This window comes from Microcaecilia unicolor, chromosome 8, assembly GCF_901765095.1.
Source record: "Microcaecilia unicolor chromosome 8, aMicUni1.1, whole genome shotgun sequence".
Classification (NCBI taxonomy): Eukaryota; Metazoa; Chordata; class Amphibia; order Gymnophiona; family Siphonopidae; genus Microcaecilia; species Microcaecilia unicolor.
The window spans coordinates 27,091,061-27,110,070 of record NC_044038.1 but is presented as its reverse complement, the minus strand read 5'-3'; the positions used below and the strand labels follow the sequence as shown (position 1 = coordinate 27,110,070).

Sequence of the window (19,010 nt, the reverse complement as noted above, 5' to 3'; positions counted from 1 at the left end):
AAAATCCAGACCTAAAAAGATGATCTTATCTCCTTGGTTTAATGATGATCTTTTGCAAATGAAGCCCAAATGCAGAAGACAAGAAAGAATTGATTAAAACTAAAACAACTGAATAATAAACTCATTGAAAAAAAAAACCCTAAAAGATTAAAAATATATTATTAAAGCAAAAACTATATACTTTAGTCAATAACCTATTGGATACTCAGTCTGTAACCAATATTAATGAACCTATTCCATTAGCAGATCAATTGGCAAACTATTTCAAATAGAAAATAAATAAAATTAGAAAAGAACTAAGTAACTCTTATACGTATATCAATAGAGTATTTCCTAAATCTGCATGATCAATCACTCCTATGATCTCAAGCAGACAGAATCTGGTCTACACTTCATCCATTCACAACTGATCAGGACAAACACCTTACATACATATGCCAAATCACAGTGTTTACTTGATACCTGTCTCAGTTACCTACTTAAATTAGCCCCTACTTCGTTCATCAACATTTACATTCAAATCTCACTTTAATGCTATCCAATGGTCTACTTCCTCCTCAAAATGGCAACATTATCCTGACCACCATCCCAAAGAATACTCAGACCAGCCACAGTTTCCAAATATAGACTAGTAACTTCAATTCCTTTATTAGTAAAGGTAATGGAGGGATTGGTCACACATTAGCTAATAAACTATCTCCAACTCCAACTCCACTCCATTCTTCACAAGTCACAATCTGGCTTTAGACCTTTTTACAGAACTGAAACTGTTCTTACCACCCTCCTAGCCAACTTTAGACAGGAACTATGGCAATAAAATTATCATACTCCAGTTTGATATGCCTAGTGCATTCAATAATGTAGATCATAATATTCTTCTAAACATCCTTGACCACTATAGTATCTGTGCAGCTGTTCAAAAATGGTTTTCCGTATTTTTAAAATCTAGACCATATCAAGTCAAACAATAAGGCATCATTTCTACATCATGGCCCTCTAGTTGTGGAGTACTGCAGGGTTTTCCTCTAGCCCTCATTTTATTCAATATCATGATTCTTCCACTTGGAAATTTACTGGAAAGAAATGATCTTCCAATGTTTATTTATGCCAATGATGTTGATATTACATACATATCCAATTCATCAAGAATCTAAACAATAATATAACCTGACTGAATGCCCAGGATTCCATTTAGAGTTAAAACATCACACAGAGAAAACTACATTCCTAAAAGTAACCAATCCTCATCACCCTACAACTCTTAAACACTTCCCAATTGATAGTATAACCTATCCCCTTGACTCTACAATGAAAATCCTAAGGATTACAACTGACCAATTTCAATCCTTTGAAAATCAAGTCTCTAAAGTGGTCTCAAGTGCTTTTAATGTGCTGTGGAAGGTAAAGAGGCCAAGACCATTTTTCATAAGACCAGTCTTTTGTACCTTAGTTCAATCTCGTCTTAACAAAATTTGATTACTGTAATTTCATCTATGCAGGAATCAAGACCTACAAACTGCACAACACACAGCTGCACGTCTTATATATAGATCACCGCGCTTTGCTAAAGCAACTTCTCTCCTTCATGATTTACACTGGTTGCCAATAAAGAATAGAATATTATTCAAGCTATGTGCATTTATTAATCAAATTCTGCATGGCATGTCACCATCCTATATGGATGATCTCACTGAATTACCACCATGTAATGTTATTACATCACCCAGGGAATATATATCTCATCTTACATTTCTCTAGCTGCAAGAATGTAACCTACAAAACAATTCATATGCCAACTTCTCATATCAAGACAAAACTTAGAACTCTTCCTAAACAAATTAGATACACAAGATCACATGATATTTCAAAGTTTACTGAAAACTATTTTTTTCCAGTCAAACCTTCAATAAAGCAAAGAACTAATTGAACTGAACAATGTTTGATCCTTTTCTATCATACTCTCTCTCAATTACTTCCTATCTCTTGGATACTCATATCCTTACTTGATCACTTTATGATTAAAGAAGATTACCTAATATTAATTAGTATAGTTTTACTCACTATCATTCTAGTTGAGTCTCCTTTATCAATTCTATATGGGCGTTTATGGCGGGAAAAACCGCCGCACAGGAGGAAGACCAGGGACACTGACCGGCCTCCAAACTGACACCCAAACAAGGGCGAATCAGACTTTAAAACCCCCGCATCCCCGCTAGGAGCGCACACGCGGTCCGGGGAGCGATTCTTCGCGCCCTCGCCCTCCGACGCCATAGGCCACGTGGAGATCAATCGGGGAACCCCCTGCCCGCTATAAAAAGGTAAAAATTACCTGCTTCTCGCTCCGAGCTGTAACGACCTGGTGTCCCAGTGAGTAGCTGCAATAAACGTTTAAATAAACGTCGAAATAAACGCCCTTAAAGACGTCCAAAATTGTTTTGTTTTGTTTTTAAACGGAGCCAGCGGGAGGGGGGAGAAAAGGAGGGACCTGGCGCCACCAGGTTTGCACTTGCTCAAGAAGAGCCCTCAACCCCAGGTACTCAACAAAACCTAAAGATTAGGCTTGGAGACCTAGCCAGAGCTGCTGCTGTGTGTGACCACCACCTGCTGAGATAGAGAACATACTGAGGAGTTTCCGGCAGCACATGACCACATATAGGGAGGCAAAAGGATTGCTCTCTATCTCCACCTGCTGGTAGATGGACACAACCCACCAGTCTATGGATTGATCAGCATGATGATATGGAAGATGTATTATATGAGTTGATACTTTTCAAAATTGTGTACCATTCTACTGATTTTTGTAAAGTAAGTCATACTGAACCTGAGCTCTTCTTGGGATAATGTAGGATAAAAAGATCATAAATACATTTCTGTGTATCCCATATTGTGGTGTTTGAATGGTGTTCAGAAAAAAAATCAATTAAACAGTACATGTCACACATACAAGAACACTCTGGATGGCCACGGTACGCACAAAAGTGGAGGGGGAAAAAAAGAAGGATCTCTGACTCAAGGCTCAAGCATATTAGAAAGAGCTGAGAACCACTACAACCATCATGGGTCAGAAAAAACTCCGCTTGGAGAAGCAGCAGCCAACCAGAGTGTAAACCACATTCAGAATCACAGCAAAAATAATAAAATTAGACTAGTGCTCAATAATATAAAAAAAAATTGCAGCACTTAGCTTTTCAAAATCACCATTCTTCATCAGGATTTCCACGAAGCTAGTCAAAAAAAAAATCCAACAGGGAATTCCCGTTTTGTGAATGCTGCTTTAGGAGTAGAACAATCCTATGTCACAGCTGCAGCTTGTACCCAAAATGGCGAGCCAGAACAAAAACACTAATGCTCCACTAAATACAAAACTTTCCACCTCTAAACAAGGCACATCCAATCAGCACAAGGAACTCTTCACAGCCAATCAACTCTCATATCCAGCTTACAAGGAACACCTATCAAAAAAAGGTGGACCATTCAATTCGAATATTAAGTCCCTCCAGTTGTACAGTTTTGAAAAAACAGATCCACTTCTTCTCCCTCTGGCACAAATATCTCCCAAAATCTCCTCCCTGAGTCAACTTTTGCAACTGCTCCACCACTGTACATTGCAATGAGTCAAAAACAGTGATTTAATTGCAAACAATGTGCTACCCAAGGTGCTTCCGATTTCCCCAGCCTTAAACAAGACCGGTTGTCTATGAGGCGAGTCTTCAAACTCCTGGAGCTCTGTCCAATATGTAGTAAATCGCAGACATCAAATCAGGTAGATAACCCCAGATGATGCACATGTGGTCATGGACTTCAACAACCATGCACGAAAAGAGGCTTCTTCCAGCATAATCTGCCATACAGAACAGTGGTCACCTCCTACTGCCGGCCTTGCCCTTCATATATCACTTTAGCTGTGCCAATCCCCAAGATTACAGTTGTGCTGGTAAGAAAACAAAATCCTGACATTTTCAAAGGCTTCATGAACTTTCAAAATTGACAAATGTTGTCTAATTGCTTTACTCAACCTCTCAGTAGTCACATTATATTTCATGACAAATAGAATATCCTCATTCTGCTGCATTAAGTATATGCTTTAACAGTACTTCTCAGGGATTATAGTGTCTGTTTAGCAACCCACTTGACCAATCTTTCCAGATAACCACATTGTACAAATTTCTGACCCAATTCCTGCGCCTTCAACTTAAATTCAGCATCAGAGGAACAAATATGCCAATTGCGCAAAAAGAATACTCCGTTTCATATGCAGGGGATGCATACTAAAATACTGTAGCACAGAACGCCTATCAGTTGGCTTACAGAAAAAAGATGTCACAAATCTAATAGACAATCTCCACCAGCAGATCCAAAAACAATCTTGAACGAATCACTTTTCACTTCAAATTTCATTGTAGAGTGACATATGTTTCAAGGACTCATCCAACGTCCTAGTCCATAAACAGAAGATGTCATCAATAAAGTGAATCCAGAACTTTATGTATACTGAATAACCAGAAAGATACACCCACTGTTCTCAATGCCACCTTAAACAAACTGGCTACTGTGGGCAAACAAAGCCCCCCTTCACCGCTTTGGAGAACTGCTGATAAAACCCGTCAATAAAAATAAAGTAATTATGGCCCATAGCTATACTATTCAGTTTCACCCGAAAATCAAATGCAATAAGGTGTGTGCGTGGGCACTGCAAAAGCTGAGAATGATACTGAGTGTACACCAGTGCTTGGCTTCAGGAGTGGGCAGTGTTGTTTAGCTCTTCCTATCTCAACTTGGTGGATAAATAGTCTTCGCTAATTTTTTTTTTTTTTAAGTCAGTGCCATTTTTGGGTCTAAAAGGGCTATGGACAGCAGACTTCTTACGTGGAGCAATGACATTGACAATGTGTGTTGATATCCATCCCCACCAGAAACCCTGGCCTCAGTCACACATGCAGAACAGATAGCCCCTCTTCAAATACAGGATATGTTACTACAAATTAAAAATTAAACAGAAACCCTAAGATGATTGACGCATGCAGTGCAACACCAGAGAACTAGACAAAAATGCATGTCTTCCTGTACAATACAAAATATAAACACAGCAAACAGCGTCCATTTTATTTATTGGTACTACTCACATTTTCCAAAGAAAGCTCAGTTCAATGTGACTTACATACAATTTATGAAAATAGATTACATTGTTTAAAGTAATAAAGATTGAGAATTCAGGAATTTATATGCTTAATAGGAATGTCAATGATAATGGAGTAAAGAGCTGTAATAACAATGTATCAATATTATAGTTGAGAGAATGTTACGCATTCTGAGAAAGGAGTTTTTTGAAAAGAAAGGTTTTTAATGATTTAAAGATAAATAATTGTTTGTATATCTTGTATCATTCAGAAGCGTGTTCCACCATCTGGTACCTAGGTACGTACTTCCCAAGCTAAGGATGGGTTTGTACTTAATTTTCTTGCTACTAGGAAAATGAAGGCCAAGTATTTCTGGTTCCTGCTATGGCATTTCTGGGAGGAAGATCTATCAGAGGTTGCATATAGGGTGGGGACATCCCTTTAGATTGTAAGCTCATTTGAGCAGGGACCGTCCTTCTTTGTTTATTTTGTACAGCGCTGCGTAACCCTAGTAGCCCTCTAGAAATGTTAAGTAGTAGTATATATAAGATTTGGTAGACAAACGTACAGACTTTAAAGATGGACCTGGCTTTTATCGGTAACCAGTGCAGTTTAGTCAAAAGGGGATAAGCCCTCTATCGAGAAACTTTGAGTATCAGCCTTGCAGCAGTGTTTTACATCGTTTGCAGTTTAAGAGCCAATCTTTGGTACCTGCATATGTAGCATTACAGTAATCAATTTGAGACAGCACCATGGTATGAACCAAGGATCGGAAGATTTCCACTGGAAAGCAAGATTTTATTTAACTTTCATAAGGTACCAAAGACCTTAGTAGTTACCACCAATACTTGAGCTTTGAAGGTTAGATATTGATCAATCATAACTCTAAGAATTTTCATTTTGGATTCAAGAAAGGTAATTTTGTTAATAGTACGACTATTAAATTATAGTGGGCTAAATGGATTAGCTAGGATAAGGAATTTTGCTTTTTTTCCCCCCTATTATTTTGAGATTGAAGGCTGATGCCCAAGTTTCCATTATTTCAAGACCATGTATGATTTTATTTAGTACTTCAGAGATCTCTTTCTCACAGGGAATGTAGATAGTTACATCAGCATAAATGAATACATTAAAACTGTTCCCTTCCAGTATGCTCCCTAGTGGGGCCATCATATTATTATTAATATACATTATTTGAGAATTTACATCACTAAACTGAAATCAAAATTTATTTTTCTAATCATCTTGTTCCAAGTCGCTGGTTGCACTGTCCTTCTGTCTGTACTCTTAACACTGTTTCCATGGCCTCCTGTCCAATTGTTATATCTTTTATCCTTTTTTTCTTCACTGTCTGCCCTACATTCATCTTTGCCACTGATTTTTCATGTTCAGATTTTCTTCCATTTCTCTATCTCCTCAAATCTATTTTTCCTTTGCCTCCTTCTCTCTCAACTCTTCCCTTCCCCCTCCTCCCATGAGCAAACATCTTCCACCCCCCCCCCCCCCCCCCCCGTGGTTTGGCATCTCTCACTCAGACCTAGAGAGTTGCAGGGGGACAGAACTCTCACCCATCCCTGCACTAATATAATGCACATTTCCCATACCTGACATGGTCCAAATGATAAATAAAATATTTTTCTACCTTTGCAGTTTCAGCATTTTATTTTTCCATTTGATTTTACCTTGTCTTCTGATTTTCTTGGGGGGGGGGGGGGGAGGTTCCTTACTTTCCTAAATATATTTGCATTTCTTCTTTCTCCATGTCTGCTATCCATCTGTAAACCGCTTTGAATGTAGTTGCAAAAAACCTCAGAAAGGCGATATATCAAGTCCCATTTCCCTTTCCCCTATCTGTCCTGTCCAGCACTTCTCTTCTGTGCTCTCTGTTCCTGTCTGCTCCTCATGGGTCCAGCCCATCTCCCTCCAGCCCCTCATGCCCCCCTCCTCAGAGTCCAACCCATTTTCCTCCACCCCTCATGCCCCCTCCTCAGCTTTTACCTAGCCTCTCCAATGCCCCCTTCCCCTGCCCAGGATACAGCCACCCTTCTCCTACCCATGGTCCAGCCCATCTCCCTCAAGCACCCCTCCCTAACTTTCACCCAGTTTCTCTTACACTTTCCTCCCCAGCTTTCACCCAGCCTGTCTCATGCCCCATCCCTAGCTTTCACTCAGTTTCTCTCATACTGCCCTCCCTAGCTTTCACCCAGCTTCTCGCATACTCCCCTCCTCCATCTTCCCACAATCTTTCATGGCTTCCTTCCAGCCATTACTCACAGTGCTGCTCGAAACCACTCCTATTTCCCTGCACGGCGATCAGGCTCTGCAGAGTGCTGAATGGTGCAGGCAGTTGGGGTTGTCTCGGCACGGTGCAGGAAGTTGGGGTTGTCGCGCGGTTTGAAGTAGAGAGCCACATGGGAACAGGAATAGAAGGATTCCTGCGGGTACCGTGGAAATCCTGCAGAGATTCCTCCAGGTCTGCAGTGATAGACCCTGGTCCTGCGGGATCCCCGCAGAAGTGCCTTCTCTTCCGGCACATACCTCAAGGCACCCTGGTGAGCTATTGAGGAAAAGCTGCTCCTGAATATTACAGGATCTTTTCATCAAATGCAGGCTCTGGCGGACAGGACACATTTTATGTAAACAAGACTAAGACCATCATCATCCCAAAGTGGCACTAAAATGGAGACCAGCTAGTGGATTAAGAGATGACTGAAACTGCCCTGAAGAACACTCAAGGAGGATCTATGCAACGGATGAACTACCTGGGAGGAAATGAAGCCATCAAAGCTGATGGAAAAAGGTTGTTGCCTGACATGCAGAGATGCACAAAAGAAACGAAGAGAGAGTTTTTTTTTCCTGAATTGGAATTAATTGGGTATTCAATCAAAGGTTGCATAGGCTTTTAGCAGCACCACAATTTGGGTTTGCCAATAAGGACTTTGTTCCTTGTCTTCAACTATGTCACATTTCCTAAGAAACTGGCCAATTATTTATTGGATACCTTTGTAAGGGTGCCTGTGAAAGTTGGGTGGGTACTTTCACACATTAATACATTTCTAATTGATAATAAAGCTGTGAAAACTGTATCAAACTGACCTACAGCTTGAACACATTAATGTGGAAGACCTACATTTCTTACGAAACAAAAAAACAAATTTGTCCTCTCTCAGAGCCACAGTTTATCATCTCCCTCCAGTTAGGGCATTTAAGATGTAAACTGTACACTAATAGGAGTGCCTCCAATTTACATACTTTTGGTAATGTTCTAAAGGGTCAATGGGAAGAGATAAATGATTTTAGAAAGGCTCACTGGATTAAACTTTGCATATGCATCACTTTTACAGAGTTTCGCTGTGACAGACAGATTGTTTATATAACGGTCTTTTTAAAGACTACTCGTTAGGGTCTGTTTGCAGTTCTTTCACTTTTGGAAGTCTTAACAATGATTTTGAGATTCAATTATTACACTAGTTGATGCTTTTATTCCAGTATCTATTTACAAGACTCCTGATGTAGGCCTATCCGGCCAAAACACAACGTTGTGTCGAGTCAGTTTTTATGTGCAATTGTTTTATTATCATTTGTTTGGAAATTAATAAACGCTGGTTATTTTAATTTCGGTTTGGTTCCAATCTTTGGATAGCCTGGCTTTTATATTCCCACCTTTTTTGTTTTATACTTTTTGTGGGACCAGGTATCATGTTTTTGTTTGGTTCTCCTTGAGACCTGTCACTTTTTTCATGCAGCGCCTTATGATTGTGCCTTTAAAAAGGCTCACTTGTTCTCAGCAGCGCCATTGCAATCCACAGTATCTTGATCCCTGTTGGGTCCCAATAAACTTTTTTTTTTTATGCTCTTACTCTTTGGCTGGCTGGTTCCTTGGAATCTGTTTGCCTCCACCCTTGTGTGTTGATTTTCATTTTTTGTGGAAGGCGTGGACTCCCCCTGACTTGCCACAACAGGTTATCATGCAACTTGAATTTAAATTCAACAGATTCTAGTGACTATTCACAAAATGTGCAATCACACAGTACAAATAATCTTCTGAAAGCAGTATAAGAGAGACCACAGTCTTAACAATGCTATCTTTTATAAAATTCTTAGTTACATGCCTGTTTTGTAGGTACAAAAAAATGTCAGCAACAATCATACATAACAGGGCAGACAACATAAGATTATTCTCAAAAGGTGTAGTGAAAGTAGTTAAATTAATCAATTTCACTTACTATATGCTGCATTTGCTAACACTGTCTTAGGTGGCTCACAAGAAGTGTAAAGCCACAATGAATATGTTCAAACCTCAGGCACGTAGTTCACACACAAACCCACTCCCCTAAGCAATAACTACAGGGCTGTCAAGCTAATTATTCTTCCTCACATGCCTGAACAATTGGGTCTCAGGAAGATGTAGGAGGTTCAAATGTACAGGAGCTTCACTGAAAATGTTAGTTCCTGTATTCATCCTGGAAGAATCAGATATTCTTATACAGAGTGTGGATATTTGATTTCCTTGATTGTGCACAGAAAATGCTACTATTCATGAGAATTACTGAAGCTGTCAACCAGTGTTCAGTCCAGTTTCAAAAAATTAAATGTACATTTAGTTAAACCTATGAATTTCAAGAAATGCTGATTCTTCATTGGTTGCCAAAATTTGTGCACCAAATTTTGGGTGCAACCCTGAGATGTGCATGCAATTACTTAACAAGCCAATTAACACCAATTATTGGTGTTAAAATTTGGATTGATTCGCATTTCTACCTGTACACTATTCTATAAAGTTACATGCCAGAATTGTCTTGTGAGCAATCCAATAGGGGGCATGGCTATGGGAGGGGCAAGGGCAGGTCAGGATGTTCCCATATTTTATTTATTGTATTTGTATCCCACATTTTCCCACCTTTTTGCAGGCTCAATGTGGCTTACAATGTATCGTTCTTGGTGGATAATGGATCAGAAAATAGACAATTAGTGTTGCATAAAGATCGTGCGTAACATAATAGAAAATTAGCTATGCAATTCTGGTGGGGGGGGGGGGAGAGGAGGGTTGTGCGAAAGGATATACACTAGGTTTCACTTGGTAGTCCACGTACCCAAGGTTGGTGACGGGAATCGGCGCTAAGTAATATTCTATGAGTGCTTGGCCTTTATAGAACAATTTCAGCACGGATCTTTCTGGCACCTAACTTAATGTAAACCCCCTGGTGGCAGAGCAAGGTATTAAAATGATGGTACCAAATATGTCACAGTGTTTCCCCAAAATGACTCAACAGCAACCAGGGAGTTTAACAATAAAAAGAAAATATTTTATTATTAGTATTATATTTAAATGTTAATTAAATTTTACCAACTTGCACATTCAACATATGTATTTCAATTACAGGTTTAAACATTGGGAGCATTTTCAGATAACTATAAATATTAGGTACATAAATCATGTAAGCACACTCAATTTTACAAAACACTAGATTCTTTAACATTTCTTTTCTCCTGTTTTTCAGATTCCATAGACCCTCAAGGATCTCAACATTTAACTCTACTCTTTTTTTCCCTTAGTTATCTCTCACTTATTGTTCAGGTTTCCTTTACTATTTTCTCTTTTGTGCACTTTTTAAAACAGTCTCAGTCACTTAGCTGCTCTCTCTCTGTTTTCTCTCTCTCTCTTGAACGGTGGGCGCCTTTTCTTTAAATCTCCAGCATAAACTTTCTTCCAGTCTTTTCCTAGTAACATCTTCTCATCAATACAGCTCCATCCCAACTGCCAGCCTGAGCTGTTTGCACTCTCCTGAAAGTTCCATCAGCATGCGGAACACCCAGCGCATGCACACAGACTACTCAGTTTCACTGCACTGCTGCTCACTGTCTCTACACCAGATCTAGAATGAGCCAGGTAATCTTTTAACATTTAACCCATAGGGTTACATTAAGAATGCAAAGACTTGTTCTTCTGTGGTTTGTCTATCAGCGAGATCACAACACAAACACAGCCACTTGGCCTGCATCAGGAGTCACATGCCAAAATATATATCTCCCACACTGTGGCTTATCAAAACAACATATCGCATTCAGGACGATATGTCAATTGCCACTGCACATTATTACCCAATCATAAATGGTGCTCTCACTGAAACAAAAGTCTCACACCAAACAGCAGTAGGTTTTGATGTGTCACAGTGGGAGATATAGGCCTAGTGGTCGAAACATGGCCTGTGTTGTGTTAAGTCAAGCCTTGTTTACATTAAACACTTATCAGTACCCCATTACTTTGCTGTGATTTTGTCATCTTTGCTGTGACCTAACTTGTTATGCCATTTACTGAATCCAGATCCATGTGTAATCAAAACTCAGTTATGATCATAAATTCCGTGACCCAGTGAGTCATCCAAGTTATACTATTTCTAGTATTTAGATTTTGCATGCAGAAATAAAATGAGAAGTAACACAGATGGGTGCATGTATATATAAAATACTCATCAAATGTACTCTGCCATAAAAAAAGTGGAATTATTTTACTGGCTTTCACACTACAGAAAACAATTTTGACAAAATGAACAAAGAGAAAAATGTTAAAGTTAGAGGGTGATTTACTTATGGCACACAGGCTAAATAGCGCACACTAACTGTTCTAGCATTTGTCACTAATAACTAACCCCCTCCTCCCTTAATTTCCCTGTAACATGAACAGGAAGGCATCTCTCCACTAGGCACCCTCATTCCAAATTCCCATCCAAATATTTAAACCAGATCTCCCAGCCTAGGGGCATAGAACCCAAGGAAAGAGAGAGATATTGGGAGTAAAAAAAGGAATGACTAGAAGTTCCTCTTAGAGCTAATGTAGCCTACTCTCCAGAATGCACAGGTAGGTACATACATATGCGGGCCATGGATATACACATATCTGATAAATAAAAGCAAATCTCTATCTGATACAATGAAAGTTAGGTGTGGACAGGTCACTAAATGTATATGAAAACACAGACTGACCTTGTAAACCTTTTTTTTCTTCTTCAAAAGTAAACTAAAAAAAAAGGGAGGGGGGTTGGGATACAGCAATGATAAAGCGTACAAGTCACTGCCCCAACCCCTCCTCTCTCTCATAAAACCCACTTTTCTAAACATAAAGCAGCACAGATGAGAAATCATAGCAAATGTTCCAATCATGCTACTTCACCCACTTCAACCAACTACTAGCATTCTCTAGGTGGGAAATAATGGCGAGGTGAAAGTAAAGGAAAGAGAAAAACGGGAAAAAGAAACGTGAGAAAGCCTTCCAAAGATATTAAAAATAACAGAGACCATCAAAATCAAGTTTTCAGAACATATAATAAAAGGTGTAAAAGTGGGAGAAAACATTACAATAAACGGTGAACTTCCTGGAACCCAATGGATTATAAGATCCGAGGCAATGTGGTTTTACAACAGGAAAATCATTCAAGACGTATCTGATTGATTTCTTTGATTGGGTGACCAGAAAACTGGATCAAGGACACATGCTAGATCTAGTCTATTTGGATTTCAGCAAAGTCTTTGGCAGGGTTCCTCACAGAAGGCTCATAAATAAACTGAAGGGGCTGAAGTTAGGACACAAGGTGGTGAGCTGGATTAGAAACTGGCTGATTGAAGACACACAGAATAAACCGCCAACTTCTGTGTTTTCCATCTATTACAGGTTTACGAGTTAAACAGTGTCTAGAAAACTCATTTTTTCCACTGTTAAGATTTGGAACTCTCTCCCTCAGGTGATTTGCTTAGTATCTTCTTATTTGTTTTGTAGACAATTAAAAGACATAAGTATCTTATTCAACAACTGTAACTTGACTTCTTTTTCTAACTATATTTGTTCCTGGTGTTATACGCCAGTCTCTTTGTGACTCCACTCTGAACCGCATCAGGAGAAGGCAGGTTATAAATGCTTAAGACAAGACAGTGGTAGTAAATGGAATTCACTCAGAGGAAAGAAAGACGAGTAGTAGAGTACCTCAAGGATCTCTGATGGGGCTGATTCTATTCAATATATTTGTGAACCACATCACTACTACTACTACTACTTAACATTTCTAAAGCGCTACTAGGGTTACGCAGCGCTGTACAATTTAACATAGAAGGACAGTCCCTGCTCGAAGAGCTTACAATCTAAAAGACAAATGTACAGATAATCTGAAAGGTCAGACAGATTGGGGCAACCTATATGTTCGAAAGGTTAGGTTCCGAATGCAGCATTGAAGAGGTGAGCTTTAAGCAAGGATTTGAAGATGGGTAGGGAGGGGGCTTGGCGTAGGGATTCAGGAAGATTGTTCCAAGCATAGGGTGAGGCAAGGCAAAATGAGCGGAGCCTGGAGTTGGCAATGGTGGAGAAGGGTACTGAGAGGAGGGATTTGTCGTGTGAGCGGAGGTTACGGGCAGGAACGTAGGGGGAGATGAGGGTAGAGAGGTAGTGAGGAGCAGCAGACCGGGTGCACTTGTAAGTAAGGAGGAGAAGCTTGAATTGGATGCGGTATCTGATCGGAAGCCAGTGAAGTGACTTGAGGAGAGGGGTGATATGAGTACATCGGTTCTGGCGGAATATAAGACGTGCGGCAGAGTTCTGAATGGATTGAAGGGGGGATAGATGGCTGAGTGGGAGGCCAGTGAGTCGAGGCGAGAGGTAATGAGAGCGTGGACGAGGGTTCGGGTGGTGTGCTCAGTGAGGAAAGGGCGAATTTTGTTGATGTTGAAAAGGAAGAAGCGACAGGTTTTGGCAGTCTGCTGGATATGCGCAGAGAAGGAGAGGGAGGAGTCGAAGAAGACCCCGAGGTTGCGGGCAGATGAGACGGGGAGGATGGGGGTGCCATCAACTGAGATAGAGAGTGGGGGAAGAGGAGAAGTGGGCTTAGGTGGAAAGATGAGAATTAGAAGGAAAACTTTGCCTTTTTGCAGATAAAAAAACATTTGCAACAGAGTGGACACCCCAGAGGGGATGGACAGTATGAGAAATTATCTACACAGATCAGAAAAATGGTCCAACATTTGGCAGTTAACATTTAGTCAGGACTTGGGGTGGACGTCAGAAGTGTAACCTGCTAGAAGCGGCAGGGCATCTCTGCGTAACTTGCTGGGCAAACTGGACAGACCATGTAGGTTTTTGCCTGCTGTCATTTATTGTATGTCATGTAAAAATGCAGAGTGATGGACTTGGGGAGTAGAAATCCAAATAAGTTGTATGTTCTAGGAGGTAAGAAGCTGTTATCCACATGCCAGGAGAGGGACCTTGGGGTGCTAGTGTCTGATGAGCTCAAGGTGGTAAACCATAGCCAGAAGGATGCTAGACTGCAGAAGAAAGGAAGTGTTAATGCCCCTTTACAAATCACTGGTGAGGCCCCACTTGGGGTATTGTGTTCAGTTTTGAAGCCCCTACCCTGTTAAGAAGCTGAAGAGCTGAAACAGTTCAGAAAAAGGCCAAAAAAATGGTATGGGGTTTGCACCAAAAGACGTATGAGAAGGGACTTGAAGATCCGAATACGTATACCCTAGAGGAAAGGAGTGATAGGGGAGATGTGATACAGATGTTTACATATTTGAAAGGTATTAATATTGAAACAAATCTTTTCCAGAGACAGGAAAGTGGTAGAACTAGAGGAGATCAAATCGAGATTGCAGTGTGGTAAACTTAGGAATTATATCACATTTATATTATATGCTATGAGTGTGGGTATTATGTTATCTTTATGGGGGAGGGAGAAGACATCTTAAGGTTGAAGTTAAGAGTAAAATCTTTTTGGTCAGCAATATGGTTGGACTGTTGGTTTAACCATTATGGCCTTAGCATAACCACATTCATTATAATAAAATACACCAGATTATCAGCATAGTAGTATGACAGGCATGGCAACAAATTGCCAGCTGCCCTGGTTATGATGCCAGTGTTCAATCACTACCAAGTATAACCTGCACAGAGTAGCGGGTACTGCTCTGGCCGCCTTGTGGGGCAAAACTGATGGATCATGCAGGTCTTTATTTCTCATCATTTACTGTGTTCATTTTATTTATTAGGATTCATGTGTAAGAAAAGTCAGGCAAACAAGAAGCAAATTAAATGAGAAAAGTTAGGTAAAGAATTAAAGTACCAAGAGGAAATGAGTCATACAAAAATTGGGAAATTAGATTACAAATTAAATACATTTAGATACAAGACCCTGAAAGAATGCCTGAAAAACAAATACGTACACCAAAACCACAACAAATGCTTGAGGGGAAGCAGGGACGGAGAAAGTATTTTTTTTATAAGAAGAGGAGATGGAATTCAGATATCCAATGTACCTGAATGTAACTCGCCTTGAGCTGCTACCAAAAAAAGGTATCAGCAAAACCCAAATTAATAAATATCCCTAATATTCTGTGGCATATGTCACTAACAAATCAATTTTTTTCACCTATTACACTGTGTCTCCCACTAATCCCTTCAGAATACGTATCGATGTCTAGACACCAGAAAAATGCATCTACAGCTAGGCTAGCCACACAAGAGCTGGCTGAGAATATATTTATGAATCATCAAATGGAGTTCTAGAGGGGATTTTGTTAGGTTATTTTATACAACAAACTATTATGGGTTTTATAGTCTTGTCTCTTTCTTATAGTAAGAATTTACTACGGTATACAACTACAATTGTTTAAAAAGGGTATTCTGATGAATTTCAATATCAAACATGACATTCTATGGTGCTCAAACCAAGCCATCTAAAGACAGGCACTAATTAAATAACTTGGATGTGTGTGTACCTATGGCCATAAAATCTGACTTAGAAACAGAGCCATTTTAAACATTAAGAAATATGAGGTGTTGAAAAGCATTCTCACTGTAAACCTCCGTTATTTTATACTGCACAAAGGTTCTATTTCCCTACTGACTTTCCTAAACAGAAACTCCCATTAGTAAGCAGTGCAAGTTCTGCCGCAAAGCTAATTCTGTTAACGTTTTATAGGTTTCGCCCTGGAGCAACAAGACTGGCAGCCTGCCGGTCCTAACAACCGATTCCGAGGTCCCTCGAATGGGTCCAGAAGCAAGGCAGTTATCATCCCTGATGATTAGCAAGAAATACTCAGCCGCCAGCGTTTGCCAGCAGGCAGTCCCTGGACACCGGCCGTAGGCTAGAGCCAAGTCTTGTACCGATCACACCCAAATTCCGTTACATCCTGGAAACATAGTAGATGACGGCAGAAAAAGACCTGCACGGTCCATCCAGTCTGCCCAACAAGATAAACTCATATGTGCTACTTTTTGTGTATACCTTACCTTGATTTGTATCTGTCATTTTCAGGGCACAGACCTTATAAGTCTGCCCAGCATTATCCCCGCCCCCCCTCCCACGCAAACGATCCAGTTGGGGGGGGGGGGGGTCTTACCCGACCAATACAATCAAACGCATCGACTACGATCAGAAACGACGATTGAAAACAAATATATATATACACATACAGTGGACGAGTTTCAAAAATTGTGTCAGAATAAAGAGACGTGGGTCCCACAGACAGTACCATGAAAGCAAAGACAGGCTTCCATGTCGCCCATTAATAGTTACCAGCACTGTAAAATGAACAACCCTAGAGAGCACGATCACGAACCCGCTTCAGTCGTTCTGATTTGATGATGTAGGAAGATTGGGGGGGGGGGGGGGGGGGAGAGGAGGAAATCCAGGCAAAATGTTAAATCCTAATTTCAATCCCGGGGCCCCGCTGGGCTCAGAGTTAGAATGAGACAGGCCTGAAGTGGGGGGGGGGGGGGGGGGGCAGAGCGCACACCTCCAGGACCGTGTCTTCTTTATGTATCCTTAGTGACCAACGTACATAACCAGACAAAAACAATGCATGAATTTTTTTTTTAAATAATACTACTAATAAGGTAACTCACCCGTCCCCAACCACCACACACTTAATGGCCTGCATGGTGGGTGCGCTAGCGTCGAAGCTCCCTCGCTGCCCGGCGTCGGACGACTGAAGATTTCTATTCCAGGCGAAAGAAACCAAAACCAAATCAGTTCCTCTCCTTTTCGCTTCGAGTCTTCTTTTTATCTCCCTCGCCTTCGCTCGGTGCCCGGCAGCTGATAACAGGCAGCCACCACCCAAAGTGCTGGGGCTGAAGAACTGCAGAGAAACAGGAAGCAGCAGCAGCCTCGGCTCACATCCGGCCTCACCTCACCGCTCGCGCTCGGCAGCTCGGGGAAGCTTCGCCCGGCAGCGGAGGGGGAGGGGAGGGATGTGACGTCACGCGCGCGGGAGCGGCTGGGGGAGCGTCCACAGTCTCTCTCTCTGATTGTACACTGATTGTTCTATCTGAACACGTCATTCACCCTCAGTGTAGGGTAATTGAACAATCAGATCGTAACCTCCTCCCACCCACTTACTTCACTTAAGTCCTTTCAGACTCCTATTCCCAAGCCTTTGATTATATGAGTGTTTTCTAACTGTATGCCAGGGGCGTAGCCAGACAACAGATTTTGGGTGGGCCTAGGCAAGAAGTGGGTGGGCACCAAGTGTTCCCCCCTCCCCCCCCCCCTGCACCACCACCAAAAACAAAAATATCTCAGCTGGCGGGAAAACGCTTCTTTCCACCTTGGCAGTCTGCAGCAGGCATGCGCTGAAGACTGAGCATGCGCAAGTGCCAGTATCAAGGAGAGTAGAGTTTTCATTACCATCAGGGGGAGGTCTTTAGCTGGTGGAGATGGGGATCCCCACCAGCTACCACTTAACGTGTGCTACTGTTGGGTGGGCCTGAACCCTAAGTGGATGGGCCCTGGCCCACCGAGGCCCACCTGTGGCTACGCCATTGGTATATACTGCCTGTTCTGTGGCGGTTGGTGTGTCATAGGATATTTTGGTTCATGTGTTAGCTTTGAGTGGAAGAGTGGCCTACTGGTTAGGGTGGTGGACTTTGGTCCTGAGGAACTGAGTTCAATTCCCACTTCAGGCACAGGCAGCTCCTTGTGACTCTGGGCAAGTCACTTAACCCCAGTGTAAGCCGCATTGAGCCTGCCATGAGTGGGAAAGCCCGGGGTACAAAAATGTAATTAAAAAAAAAAAAAAAGGTTGGGCTGGCTTTGGAAGTTCTGCACAAAGAGGAAGCACAGTTCACAATTTATTTGTAGCCTATGCTATTTACATGAAAAATTGCTTCTGTAGATAACTTTATCTCTCTGTATATATGAGGTAAGGGATAGGACAGGGTCATTCATCTCAATATGTGGAGTTTAGCAGCTAAGATTTAATGCTAAAAATGCAGGGTAATGCATTTAGGATACAAAACCCCAAAGGATAAGAGATGAAGTATTTCTGTGCACAAAAGAAGAGCAAAACCTGGGGGTGATTATATCCAACACTTGGGTGCATATAGCGAGAATAATGGCCAGCAGAAAAAAATCACCAGGAGCCTCCAAAAACGGGACACAGTTTCTTTAATCATGTAACTTGAACATCAATTCTTCCATAAATGACCCGACACGGGCCGTGTTTCGGCACACAGCACCTGCGTCAGGGGTCAATAAAGTTGTGGTATGTAAGAAGCAGCGGAGCTTTGTCCTTTAGAGGTGGCAAATTGAATGATTGTCCCACTTAATTCAAATAAAATATGCTTGGTCACTTAGCGGATAGAGCCAAAGCAGTCCCTTTGGTTTGATCTACAGATCAACGTATGAAGGGAGTGCTTCGGCTCTATTCCGCTAAGCAACCAAGCACATTTTATTTGCATTAAATGGGACAATCATTCAATTTGCCACCTCTAAAGGACAAAGCTCCGCTGCTTCTTATAAACCACAACTTTATTGACCCCTGACGCAGGCGCTGTGTGCCGAAACACGGCCCGTGTCGCAGTGGCATAGCCACAGGTGGGCCTGGGAGGGCCGGGGCCCACCCATTTAGGGC

At 41.3% G+C, this 19,010-nt stretch overlaps 1 protein-coding gene across 1 annotated transcript in view; it reads right to left on the bottom strand.

The window, feature by feature from the left end:
- Positions 1 to 17,300, bottom strand: part of RAC1 (Rac family small GTPase 1) — a 38,314-nt gene extending 21,014 nt beyond the window's left edge. Inside the window, exon 1 of the mRNA XM_030211689.1 lies at positions 17,005 to 17,300. Within this exon, the coding sequence (XP_030067549.1) occupies positions 17,005 to 17,039 (35 nt within the window). The 5' untranslated portion in view covers positions 17,040 to 17,300. The remainder of the gene's footprint in view (positions 1 to 17,004) is intronic.
- Between the last annotated feature and the right edge of the window lie 1,710 nt (positions 17,301 to 19,010).